This window comes from Rhincodon typus, chromosome 14 (genome assembly GCF_021869965.1).
Source record: "Rhincodon typus isolate 14 chromosome 14, sRhiTyp1.1, whole genome shotgun sequence".
In the NCBI taxonomy this organism is placed as follows: Eukaryota; Metazoa; Chordata; class Chondrichthyes; order Orectolobiformes; family Rhincodontidae; genus Rhincodon; species Rhincodon typus.
This window is the reverse complement of record NC_063345.1, coordinates 23,927,894-23,942,139: the sequence shown is the minus strand read 5'-3', so window position 1 is coordinate 23,942,139 and position 14,246 is coordinate 23,927,894. Positions and strand designations below refer to the sequence as shown.

Sequence of the window (14,246 nt, the reverse complement as noted above, 5' to 3'; positions counted from 1 at the left end):
TTTAGTCTGTTAGCAATTAATTAATTATCCTGCTAACTTTTCCAATAGCAAAAACAAACCCTGCTGTTCTGAATGATTGATTTGTTTAATCATTTACCATTCATCTTTGCCTATGCAATGCAGAAAATTAAGACAATTAATTAAGACCAGTTTATATATGATGCATTAGCTAAGTAAACAGGTAAAGTATACAATCTACAACAGTTGGGAGCAGTTCACTGACCCAAAGCACAAATGGACCGTATGCTGATATCAAGTGGCTTGTGATAGCAGTATTCTTTTTTCTGAATTCACGCTTGGTATGTGGGGCTTGCAGGCTGAGCCAGCTTTCATTGCCCAACCACAATTATCTTTTGAGAAGGTGGTGCTAAGCTGTCATGAACCACTGCAGTCCAGTTGGTGTAGGTACACTCACAGTACTGTTAGGGAGAGAGAGTTCCAGGATTTGACTCAATGACACTGAAGGAACAGTGATGTATTTCCAAGTTTGGATAGTCAGTAGCTTGGAGGGAAATTTGCGGGTGGTGCTGTTCACGTGTATCCTCTGCCTTGTCCTAGATGGAAGTGGTTGTGGATTTGAAAGGTGCTGTGTAAAGAACCTTGGTGAATTTCTACAATGCACCTTGTAAACAGTACACAGTACTGCTACTGAGTGTTGGATATGGAGGGGCTGACAGTCACCATATCTACAAACAAAACAATCAACCAAGTTGGATGGTGTCAAGCTTCTTGAGTATTTTTTGGAACTGTGGTCCTACAGACAAGGAGGGTGTGTCCCATCACACTCCTGACTTTTGCCTTGTAGATGGTGGACAGGCTTTGGGGAGTCAGAAGATGAGTTACTCGCTGCAAGTGTACTTGTATGAGGTTATAGACATGCTCGCCGAGTTGGTGGGTTTAGTTGCAAATGCTTTGTCAACCTGCTAGGTAACATCATCAGTGTGCCTCTGGTGAAGCGTCAGTGTTCTGTCCCACGTGTTATTTATATGCCTCAGTTTGTTGGGGTGTTTAGTACTACTACTGGTTCTGTTTCTCAGTGGTTTCTACACAGGGTCTAATTCAATGTGTTCATTGATGGAGTTCCGGTTAGAATACCAGGCCTCCAGGAATTCCCTGGCATGTCTCTGGCTTGTACGATTATGGATGCATTGTCCCATTCGAATTTATGTCCTTTGTCTGTTTGTAGTGAGACAATTGAGAATTGGTCGTGCCTCTTGGTGGCTAGTTGGTGTTCGTGTATCCGTATTGTCAGTTTTGGCCTATGTAGTGTTTCTCACACTCCTTGCTTGGTGTTTTGTATATTATACCAGTTTTGCTGGTTTTGGGTATGGGATCCTTTGCGTTCGTCAGTAGCTGTGGTGGGGTGGTTGTTGGTTTGTGGGCTACCCTGACATTTAGGGGTCTGAGTAGTCGTGTGGTCATTTCTGAAATGTCCTTGATGTATGTTAGGATGATTAGTCAGTCTGGTCATGTTGTGTCTTCCAGTTGTCTCTGAGGTAATGGCGGATTATGCTTTTCGGGTATCCATTCCTTTCGAAGACTGTAAATAGGTGCGCCTGTTCTGCTTTGCGTAGTTCTGGGTTGTTGCAAAATGCTGTCGCTCGTTGAAATAGTGTCCTGATGCAGCTCCATTTGTGGGCATTGGGGTGGTTGCTAGTGTAATTGAGTATCTAGTCCGTATATGTGGTCTTTCTATATACGCTAGTCTGGAGTTCCCTGTTGTTTTTGCGGTTTACCATTATGTCCAGGAAGGGTGGTTGGTGGTTGTTCTCTTTTGTGAATTTTATCCTAGTGAGGATGTTGTTTGTCAGTGGGTTTCTTCTAGTTTTGTGTGTTTGATAATCACGAAAGTCTCATCAACATTTTGGACCCAAAGTTTGGGTTGTATAGTGGGGAGCGCTGTCCATTCTAACCTTTGGATTACTGCTTCTGCAATCAGTCCTGATATTGCGGATTCCATTGGTGTTCCGTTGATTTGTTTGTATATGCCTTTGAAGGTGAAGTGGGTTGTGAGGAACAGATCTAGTAGTTTCATGGTGGTGTCCTTATTGATGTTGTTAGTGTCCTGGGGCGCTAGCCTACTTGATTCATCCAGTAGTGTGACAATTGTCTCTTTGGCTAGGTCTATGTTTATGGATGTAAATAGTGCTGTTACGTCAAAGGATATCATCATCTCATCCTCTTCTGTCCTAGTGTCCTTGATGTTGAGGAATTCTTGGGAGGAGTGGATTGAGTCAGTAGTATTGTCAACTAAGTATTTCAATTTCTGTTGTAGTTCTTTGGCAAGTCTATATGTTGGTGTGCCTGGTAGTGAGACAATGGGTCTGAGCGGTCCCCCCAGTTTGTGTACCTTGGGGAATCCATAGAAGCAGGGTGTGTTGGATCCCTTTGGCTTCATTTTTTGGTAGTCTGTCCTGCTGATGTCTCCTGAGTTTTGTAATTTTTTTAGGGTCATTGTAATCCGGTTCCCTAATTGTGGTGTCGAGTCTATCGCCATCTGTTGGTAGGTGTCGTATCTGCTAGTAGTGCGTTAGCTTTCCCAACATATTGGGCTCTATTGAGGATTACTGTCATATGTCCTTTGTCTGCTGGTAAGATTACAATGTTCCTGCAGTTGGTGGCCTATGGTATTACTGCTCGACTGTTAATCCAGAGACCCAGATAACATTTCTGGGGACCCGGGTTCAAATCGTGCCATGGCAGATGGTGGAATTTGAATTGAATAAAATATGTAGAATTAAGAATCTAATGATGACCATGAATCCATTGCTGATTGTCGGAAAAACCCATATGGTTCACTAATGCCATTTAGGGAAGGAAACTGTCAGCCTTACCTGGTCTGGCCTACAGGTGACTCTAGACCCACAACAATGTGTTTGACTCTCAACTGCCCTCTGGACAATTAGGGATGGGCAATAAATGCTGCTTGGCCAGTGTCACCCTCATCCTGTTAATGAATAAAGAAAAAAAAGTGTCTTTCCAGGACTTTTTTCTGTGTTGAATGTGTTCCACTTAGCTTTTTGCTTAGTGTTGGGACTATCGTCTGTTTGATGGTACTTCTTCGGTGAGTCCGTTGCTCTTTAGTGTTCATTCTGGCGCAGCCGGGAAGTCAGTCTTTTTGGCGTCTTTGTAGGTATAATTCAGTTCACTTACTAGGACAGTCTTCTCAGTGTCTGAGAGTGGTTGGTCCGAGATGTTTTTAATCCATGAATCAGTGTTGTCCGTGTCGTTGTCATGGGTGATTTTGAACGGTTTTTCTTGTAGCGCTATTCTTTTCTTTGTTCTGGTCTTTTGATGTTGTATGCTGATGGCTTGTTCCAGTGTGGATGTCCATTCCTGGTCAGTTGCATTGGAGTATGGAGTTTTTTGGCGTACAATATCCGGCTTGTATTTGTGGAGGCAGTTGTGGGCATTAGAGATCATAACCCTTATCATTCTGCATCCGTTCTGTTCAGCTGTCCTCCGTGCCTGTGGATTGTTGATTGGTGGTTTATATTTTAAGCTTTGTGGTAGTACCTGCTTTCTGAGGTTTTCATGCAGGATGTACAATTGTTCACGGGTCGCGCTCAGCCGGATGGCATTTGTTTCCCGTCTGCGGGCCAGTTTGAGGGTGTTGCGCCCATAGGTGTTTTAAAGTTTTCGATAAGGTTTGTAGCTTGGGTTGTGGATGAGGTTGTAGACACGCTCGCCGAGCCGGTGGGTTTGATTGCAAGCAGGACTGAACACCAGTGATGATGATGTTACCCAGCAGGGTGACAAAACATTTGCAACCAAACCCACCAGTTCGGCAAGCATGTCTACAACCTCATCCACAACCCAAGCTACAAATCTTCTTGAACTTTGTGTACTTGTATGACTAGTCCAGTTAAGTTTCTGGTCAATGGTAACCACCAGGATGTTGTTAGTGGTAATTCAGTGATAATGATTCCATTGAATTTCAGGGAGCAATGGTTTGATACATTGGAAATCGTCATTGACTGGCACTTGTGTGGCTCAAATGTTACTTGTTAGTTGTTGGCCCAAGCCTGGATATTGTTCAAGTCTTGTTGCATTTGGGCACGGGGTGCTTCAGCATCTGAGGCTTTGTGAATAGTGCTAAACATTACGCAGTCATCAGTGAACGTCCCCACTTGTGACGTTATGATTGAGGTTGTTGAGTCTCAAAGATCAGCCATGATCTTATTAAATGGCGGGGCAGGCTCGAGGGGCCAGATGGCCTACTCCTGCTCCTAGTTATTATGTTCTTATGTTGCTGAAGCAGCTGAGCATAGTACCGGAGGAATTCCAGCAGAGATAACTTAACTTACCTTTAAGCTCTACAACCAGCTTACTCAGTGCAAGGTATAACTCCAGCCAGTAGAGGTTTTGCTCCGATTCCCATTGATTCTAGGTTTGCTAGGGCTCCTTGATGTCAAGCCAGTCACTCTCCTTTCACCTCTGGAATCTGCTGTTTTGATCATATCTTATTCAAGGCTGTAATGAGGTCAGGAGTGGATTTGTCCTGTTGGAACCTGAACTGAGCATGTTTTTGCTAAGCAAATGCTACTTGATAGCACTGATGCCACCTTCCATCACCTTGTTGATGATTAAGAGTAGACTCGGGTAGTAGTTGGCCAGGTTGAATTTACCCTGCTGTTCTGTATAGGACATTCTTTGGTAATGTTCACCATCTTTGGGTAGATGCCAGTGTTGTAGTTCTTAGCTAGGGGCACAGCAAATTCTGAAGCACAGGTCCTTGGTGCTATTACTGGAATGTTGTCAGAGCTCATAACATTTGCAATAACCAGTGCCTCCAACTGTTTCTTGATATCACAGAGTGAATTAAATTGACTAAAAACTGGCCTGTGAGATGCTGTAGACCTCTGATGCAGGCTGAGATGGATCATTCACTTGGCACTTATGGCTACAAGTTTTTGCAAGTGCTTCAGCTTTATCTTTTGCATGATGAGCTAGGGCGGGCCCCCCCCCCCCCCCCCCATCATTGGAGGATGAGGATATTTGTTGAGTCTCAATCTCCAGTCCACCACCATACCTGACTGGAAAAAGCAGCACTGCAGAGCTTAAACCTGATCCACTGATTGTGGAATCACTTGGCTCTGTCTGTCACTTGCTTATGCTGTTTGGCACACAAGTAATCCAATTTTGTCATTTTACCAAGTTGATGTCTTATTTTCCGGTATGCCTGATACTGCTGCTGCTGTCTTCCAGCACAGTCTTCCTTTGAACTAAGATTGAAACCTGCCATGATGGTAATGATAGAGTGGGTGATATGCTGGGCCATGTGATTATAGATTGTGTTGGAGTGCTATTTGGCTGCTGCTGATGGTTTATAGCCCCTCATGGATGCCCAGTCTTGAGTTGCTAGATCTGCTTGAAGTCTGTCCCATTTAGCACAGTGACATAGACGCACAACATAATGGAGGGTGTTCTCACTTTGACAGTAGGATGTTTTCTCCATGATGACTACGCACTGATCACTCTTAGCAATTCTGTCATGAACAGATGCATCTGAGACAGGGAGATTAGAGAGGATGAGGTCAAGTATGTTTTCCCTGTTGTTGGTTCCCTCACCACCTGCTGCAGTCCCAGTCTAGCAGATAAGTGCTTTAGGAAACATCTATCCCAATCTGTGGTAGTGCTTCCAGGCACTCTGGTGATGTACACGGAGGTCACCCAGCCCCACCCAGAGTACATTGTGTCCTTGCTACTCTGTGCTTCCTCAAAGTGCCGTTCAATGTGGAAGAGTACAGATTAGTTAGCTTATGGGGAATGGTACATGGCAATCAGTAGGTGGTTTCCTCACCATGTTTGATGTAATGCCAAGAGACTTTGTGGGATCCAGAGTCAATGTTGAGAACCCAGAGGGCAGCTCCATTCTGACTGTATACCACTGTGTTGCCACCTCTGCTGAGTCCGTCTGAGCAGGACATGGTCATGGTGTTACCTGGAATGTTGTGCGTAAGATACAATTCCATGAGTCTAACTATGTCAGGCTGTCGCTTGACTAGTCTGTGAGAGAGTTCTCCCAATTTTAGCACAAGCCCCCAAATGTTAGTAACGAGGACTTTTCAGGGTTAACAAATCTGTGTTCGCTGTTGTCATTTTTGCTGCCTTACTTGATGTCGGGTGATGCGTCCAGTTTTTTTTTTCCTTACTAGTGGTTGATGCAACTGAATGGCTTGCTTGGCCATTTCAGAGCTGGAGTTGCAAGTAAGCTCAACTACCTAGGACATTAGTAAACCAGATGGCTTCTTTCCAACAATTGACAATGATCACCATTAGACTTTTAATTCCGGATTTTATTTTATTGAATTTGAATTCAATACTGTGATGGAATTCAAACCCAGTGTAGGATTCAGTACCACTGACTGGAATCTGAACTGGATTATCCAAAAAAAAATCTGTAGCTACAAGAGTTGGACAGAGGCTAAGAATTCTTTGATAAGTTACCTCCTGAGTCCCAAAAACCTGTCCGCCATCTATAAGACACAAGTCAGGAATGTGAGGAATACTTCCCACTTGCCTGGATGAGTGTAGCTCCACACAAGAAACTCAATACCATTCAGCACAAAGGAAACTGCTTGATTGACCACCACATTCATTCCATCCACTATCTTTGCATAAAAGCAGCAGTGTGTACCATCTACAAGATACACTGCACAAATTACTAATGTTCTTTTGATAATAACTTCCAAACCCACAACCCCTACCATCTAGACTGATGCAGCAGATACCTGGGAGCATCACACGTTCCTCTCCAAGCTCATCATAAAGCTGACCTTTTCAGCGTCACTGGGTCAAAATCCTGAAACACCCTCCCTCACAGGACTGTTGGTATACCTTCACCAAACAGTGCAGCAGTTCAAGAAAGTAGCTACTGTGTTCTCAAGAGCATTTATGGATTGCCAGTGACTACTGATTCAGCCAAAGAAGCAATTGTCTTCTGAATGAATATTAAATGTCTGGGGAGTATTGAAAGCAAAAGCGTGAAATAAAAAAGGAAATTAGGAAAGCAAAGAGAGGATGTGAAAAATGTTGGCTGGTAAAATCTATCAAAATCCAAAGATGTTTTATCATTTAATTAAAAGCATGAGGAAACTGAGCAAAAGTTGTACATGGTAATCACTGATGCAGAAGATATGTGCAGGGTTCTCAATGAGAACTTTGTGTCTATCTTCAGCAAGGAGAGGAATGATGCAGGCATTCGAGTTTGAGGAGTGTAAAATATTTGATACAATAAGTATAATGAGAGAAGAAATACTGGAGAGAAAGACATCCATGAAGGTGGTTAAATAACCAAAGCCATATGGATCGTATCTCAGGCGGTTAAAGGAAGCAATTGAGGAAATAATGAAGACTTTAAGGAAGATCCTGACTACGTAAGGTGAATTGAAAATGGAAGCGTGCAACGCTATACTGTTATTTAAGAAAGTTGTAAAAGATAAGTAAAATAATTATAGCCTTTTCAGTGTAGTTACTGTGGACAGCAAATTATTGAAATCGATGCTGAAAAATAGAATAAACTATCATGATCTATCGCATCTGTTTCTCCCGATGTGGTTTCCTCTATATCGGGGAGACCAAACACAGACTCAGGAACCGGATCACAGACCATCTGTGCTCTGCACGCAACAACCAACCCGACCTTCCAGTTGCCATCCATTTTAATTCCCCCTCCTACTCTCCTGATGACATGTCCATCCTTGGGCTCCTCCACTGTCAGAGTGAGGCCAAACATAAACTGGAGGAACAACACTTGGTATTTCACCTTGGAAGCTTACAGCTTCAAAATCCCTCCATCCCCAGCCTTGTCCCATGTCCATCCTTCCCCAGCCTGACCTGACCTAATCTGTCCATCTTCTACTCACCTATCCACCCTTCCCGCAGACCAATCACAATAATCCCCTGCCTGCATCCACATATCACCACCTCTCCTACCCTTTTCCCCAGCCACACGTACACCTCCCCCCCCCACCGTTTATTTCTGGGCTCTCCTCCCTCTTCCCACTCCTGAGAAAGGGTTTCGGCCCAAAACATCAACTTACTTGCTCCTCGGATGCTGTCTGACCTGCTATATTTATCCAGCCTCACACCTATAGACTATCATTTAGGCATAGATTAATTAGCGAGGTTTTGATAGGGAAAATTGTGAATTGCTAATATTTCTGAAAAAGTAACAAGGAGAATTGATGAGGATATTGCTGTAGATGTTGGTTCCATGTGGCAGACTGGTCACAAAAATAAAGTCCTTTGGGACACAAATGTGGCGAGTTGGATCCAAAATTGGCTCAGCAACAGGAAACAAAGGGGTAACGGTTAGAAGATGCTTTTACAAACTGAAAGTGGTTTCCAGTGGCATTCCATAAGACTCTGTGTTGGCCCTTGCTGTTTGTTGTAAACATAAATGTGGAAAACATGATTGAGACATTTGCAGATGACACAAAAACTGGCCATGTAGTTAATGGTGGAAAGGATGGCTGTTGACTGCAGGACGATGTCAATAGTTTGGTTGAGTGGGCAGTAAAGTAGTAAATGGAATTCAGTCGAGATAATCAGAGATACTGCAATTGATAAGGATAGATAAAGCATATAAATCAAATAAAGATTACTGAGAGGGTTACAGTAAATAAGATCTTGGCATGTATATCCAAAGGTTCCTGAAAGTGACAGCACAAGAGGCTAACCTGGTCAAAAAAAAATGAATTGCTTTATTGGAAAGGGTATAGAATACAAAAGCTGGCCCTAATGTTGAATTTTAAAAAAATAGTAGTTAAGCAACAGCTGGAATTTGATGTGCAGCTCTGTTCACTTTACAGGAAGAACAGAATTGCTCTGAAGAGAGTACAGGAGAGACCTATAAGAATGTTACCAGGGCTTGAAAATTGCAGCTGAGAGATTGGATAAACTATGATTGCTTTCCTCAGAACAGAGGAGGTTCAGGAGTGACGTGTAAGGTGTACACAATTATAAGGGGCCAATATTGACGGGAAATACTGGTTTCCACTAATTGAGAGGTCAGTTACCAGAGTGTGCAGATTTGAAGTGATGGTTGAAGGATTGATGGACACAAGGAACAGGGTAGTAAACATCTGTAGTTCCGAGAAAGGAACGTTACCAGAAACATTAACTCTGATTTCTCTGTACAGATGTTGTCAGACCTGCTGAGCTTTTCTAGCAATTTTTATATCTGTACTTCATCATCTAGCTTGGTGGTTAAGGCAGAAACTCTGACTCAATTAAAAGATAGTGAGATCTGCACCTGAGGTGCTGTAAGCTGCAAGGCTATGGACCAAGTGCTGGAAGGTGGGATTAAAATGAGCAGCTACGTCTTTTTCTTTTTTTCAGCTGATACAGACATGATGGGCTGAATGGTCTCCTTCGATGCCATGAAGTTTCTGTGGTTCTATGTATTAAATACTTTTGAAAATTCCCACAAGATCCCCCCTTCGACATGCACTGCTCCTGAAATAAAGCTGATATTCCATCCTTGCATGGTAGTGGCACTAACCATTAAACTTTACCCTCTCTCGACATCTTTTAAAGCTGTTGCTTAGAATGTTAAGATTATCTTACTTTACACCTAGATATATAGACGGTGCATTTGATTTCTATAATTTGAAAAGACACTGCAGGCCAGTAACGTTTTTGTTCTTTTTATTAAGAACAGTAGAAATGAGACAAGGTTATTCTGAATGATCCAGCTCACCAAAATATGTAGAAAAATAGATGTAACACTGTCTGCTGAAGAATTGTATTCACTTACAGACTATGTTGCACAGAAGGAAAATATTCTTTTCTTGGTGATATCAACAACCTCACTTTCTGAGCAAACTCATGCACATGTAGGTAGTATCTGTTGTTAAAGAACAGAATGATTAAAAATATTTATGGATTAATTTACATGCAATGAAGACATGAATCATATAGATTATAATTTTTTGTTCTCTTGATCTTACAAATAATATATTTAGGGATCTACAAGGCTGTTCAAATGAAAACAAAATGACAGTAAGAGAATAGAATTGCATGTGTAATGATTAATCCCATGATAATAGCTTTGTCATATATCATTGTAAGTTTGTAAATTCCTTAAATCCTGCCACTAAGATGCATTTAGTAGTCTTGGCTTTTAATATTCTTAGTTTTAGTGGAACAAAATGCATTTGTTTGGACACTTTGTCAACTGTCCCTAATCACAGGTATTAGCGTTCAACACAATCAACATACTTTTGCCCCACAGGGTCAATATTGTGGAACCACAATAACAGGAATGATTCTTACACCACCCCCATGTCACAAGTAATCTAAATGTGAGGTCATTAATGTACATACAGAACAGTCCTGTACTCGTTCAGTTGAAGTTTATAACTCATCGTGATTATTGCCTTTTGGTTTAACTAACTTCCCAATAAGGAGTATAGAGTTAGTTTTCTTGTCTCGGACTAGGAAGATGTAGGGATGATCTGCGTAGAAGAGCTTGGGTGTTTTCATTGACTCATGGGAATGCAAGTCTGTATCATAAGGATTTCCTTCAGTGTTCCATTCAATAGCAGTAACATGGAGCATGTTGGACAGGTGCAGATCCTTCTTCCCTGTGATACCTGAGAAATCAGCTTTATCCTTATCTACAGCTTCAGTCAGACCAAGCTCTTGCATATATTTCTAAGAAACAAGGAAAGAAGATTTTCAAAAAATGAAAACCATCATAAGCAAAGCAAAACTAGTTATGCTGTAAATAAAAACCTACATTTGTTACTGAAAAACAAAGTAAAAACATTATCTGGACAATAATCTTATTCACTATGCCTCTTTTTTTAAAATCTTCACTTAATTCCACTGCAAGCATCGAGTCAACCATCGAGTTACATGCTCGACCTGTTTCTAATTAGACTGGATGTAGGAAGCATTAGTAAACCAGCTGGCTGTCAAGTTTACCTGATTTCAAATTAAATCTAATTTTTTCATGGGAAAAAATTAATTCATTGTTGATGGGGGTGGCTAGTTCAGTATGTTAATAATAACAGAAATGTATTTATGTCAGTGACTTCAAGAACAAAAGCATCAATATGCAGACTCACTCTGGATATCAAGCATCTAAATTTCAATCCAGTTAAAATAGACAAAAAATAGGTCTCAGCATCTGATAGCTGCAAGGCTTTTATATAAAATGAGTTTAAAATGTGATATTCTGGTTTAGTATGAATGTAGTACCAAATTTTTGCTGTAGATCTGTGTGTCAACCTAAGCTACTTTGTAGGATTACTGGAACATAGGGAAATAAGATTGGACCTCTCAAATCATCCTTTTCTGTTACCCATGTCGTCCATACTTTATTAATTCCATTTTGTTCCGATTTCTGGCTGTTTAAATTCTTGACCAAAATGGTGGATTTAATGTGGATATTAAAAAGGGAGAGGGAAATGGAGAGAAAGGCAGATTTTTGAGTTGCCAAAAAAAGCTTTGTGACCAGAGCCAGAGCCAATGACTCTGGGCTTTCAAATGTTTAACTGCAAGAAAATGCAAGTCATACATGGCTGCATGTTGTATAGTAGTCTGAAAACACAGAAATAATGGAGAGATTCAGAAAGGTCACCATAAATGTCTTCAGATGATTTTGCCAAAGGGCAGAATATTTATTTTAAAGATAAGGAAGTCAAAAGATAAATCTTTGAAATTCCAGTGGTTAAGGTCTGGAAGCAATAAAAATAATTATATTCCCAGTCTATGGCAGAACAGACAAGAGTTGAATCATGCAAAAACAGTCCCAATGAGCTAAACAACAGAAGAGGAGTGTTGTTCGAAGAGGAGTGTTGTTTGAAGATGATTGTCAGAGGCTGCATTAAAGTCAAGAATAACAAGGAGACAGCATGCAATTAGTGACTTTTATATGAGCCATTTTAATCTGTAGTTAGGTGAGATATAACACGGAATTGTGGTAAATTATGGTATTTTATGGATTCAACAACAGTCCACAAACTTTGATAAGAGAAGATTTGATAGTTTAGAAGACGGGGGGGTTTAAGTTATTTTTCAGCTGGGAAATTATGATGTTAGTTTTGAGAAATAAAATTGAAATATCAGCTAGCTTGAGGTTTAGAAAGAAGTAAGTCAGCAGTTTAGTGGAAGAAGGATTAAGGAATAATTTCATGAACTGATGAGCTTGGAGAGGTCATGAGGCAATATAGAACAGAATTTAGAGATAAAGAAGTGAAAGGTGAACCTTCAAGGAGGTTTGTATTGTCAAGGGGAAGGAAGAGGTAGCCTAGCAGACGTTATAATTCTTAGTGACAAAGACATCAATTAGCTCCTTCTACATGGGAGTGAGGGTGCAAAAGGCATAGACAACAGATTTTAAAAGAGTGGTTTTCATAGAGGAAAGAAGCTTGAAGATATCTTTGCTGTCCAGGATGAATTTTGCGCAGTGAGCAAAACTCCAGTAGTGTTTTACAGGTACACCTAGCGATGAATTGTTGAACTAAGTTTAGAAAGTAAAATTCCTCCTTAATTGAATATGTTCATCTCTTATGTTAAGTTTACATGATACTTTTTAAGTCGTAAATTATCTATGAATTCAAATTTTCATTAGAAGTATGTATCTTTAATTTAATTCCTTAGTTATGCAAAAGTGACTAATTTACAGATATTACCTGTAGCTCATGGCTGACTTCAATGTTGACTTTGGGAAGAGAGACACTCATAGCACGTTTCTGCAGCTTGCTAAACCAATTGTTGAGTTGTTCCTTTGTTAGTAACTTCTCTATTCTTTCCAGAGGTTCCACATGCCGAGACATTATTAAAATCATGCTGGAAAACTTGTGAGCCAGAGGCATCTCAATAATTTGAACCTTATTAACCTCATCTTCATAGTAATTATACAGACCTGAAAGATTAATTTGTAGTCACATATCAGAAATGACAAGCACTTCAAAGCAGATCTCTTAATCGTCATTGTGATTAAAGACTGCAGCAGATAAACAACATAAGATCTACAATTCCAAACAAAAGACAAAGTTTTAACGCTAAGCAGTTGAAATATGTGGATTAATGCTTTATTTCATTGCACTTAAGAGTATCTTCATAGAAAAAATACAATGGAAAATACAAAACATTTTCTCCACAAATATACATATGTTTCTTTTATTTTGCAAGTATTCTCCCCTCTAGTGAAAGCAGTTGTGTCACTAGAGGTGTTAAGGCTGTCTGATGTACTCTGATATCTTGCCCAGATAGCCATCGTTCATGTGTGAGCTTTCTCAGCCAATGTTTCAAGGCTTCTAAGGCTCCAAGATTTTGAAGAATCAGTCAAGCTTAACCTTTTCTCCTTTGTTGTCCATACAAGTACATTTTCAGTTGAAGTTGCTTTTAGTAAGACCTCTGAGAAATGTTTCTAACTCACAGCAGTGAAAACAAATGCAACACCCCTAAAGTAATCCAGGCTACTAACTCAGCAAGGATCAAATCTACGACTGTCCTGGGCTGTGTGACTCAAAAACATGTCTCAAATTTTTAACACTTGCCTGTACGGTGCATCATAGGTACAGAAGTAGTATGGGTTCTGGTCACCATAAAACCTCTTTTATCAACCAGGGGGTCATGAAACTTTTCGTCCCAGTGTGCTGTAAAAAGCAAATTAAAAATAAGTTTGTAGTCAAGTGCATAGTCACTGAATATTTACATACAAAAACTGACACCATTTAATGCAAAATCTTTAACACTGAATGCAATACTTACGTTTAAAGTACATGGCATTAACAAATAAGGCACCATCAACACTAGACATATCCTTTACGATTTCTTTTAGCTTTCCGTCTGTTGTCTGAGAGGCCCATTCATTGATGGATTGGATTGTACTCCTCTTATCCCTCAAGTTTATCTTGGAATGGTCGTGTTTGTAGTGCATCTTGCTTTTCTGAACAAAGTCATCCCTGAATTTGACTGAATTTGGTCCATAGAGCCGACTGCCAATCTTCCAAGTGGTGTTGCGGGTCGTTTCATTGCTGACCTCATTAAACAATTCTGAGAAAGTTGGATGAAAAACATCATCACGCAAGTTAATGTTCAGAAGGGACTTCACCTGGTTCGCTGTTTTGTCTTTGGCGCCCAGAGACATCACCCCCAAAGAGGAAGCCACCACCAGAGGTGAAAAGAGGATGTTGTCAGATGATAATTTCCGGTCTTTGACCATGGTCTTGTAGAGATTGAGGGCCAAGTTTATCGTGCTGTCTGCCAGCATGGAGCCATGTTCT

The 14,246-nt window shown here is 40.7% G+C and overlaps 1 protein-coding gene across 1 annotated transcript in view; it reads right to left on the bottom strand.

Moving 5' to 3' along the window:
• Positions 1–9,637: 9,637 nt before the first annotated feature.
• The window catches only part of serpinh1b (serpin peptidase inhibitor, clade H (heat shock protein 47), member 1b), a 5,902-nt gene continuing 1,293 nt past the window's right edge, over positions 9,638–14,246 (bottom strand). The window contains exons 2-5 of the mRNA XM_048605292.1: positions 13,732–14,244; positions 13,518–13,616; positions 12,648–12,880; positions 9,638–10,662 (exon numbers count right to left, since the gene is read on the bottom strand). Of these exons, the coding sequence (XP_048461249.1) occupies positions 10,363–10,662; positions 12,648–12,880; positions 13,518–13,616; positions 13,732–14,244 (1,145 nt within the window). The 3' untranslated portion in view covers positions 9,638–10,362. The remainder of the gene's footprint in view (positions 10,663–12,647; positions 12,881–13,517; positions 13,617–13,731; positions 14,245–14,246) is intronic.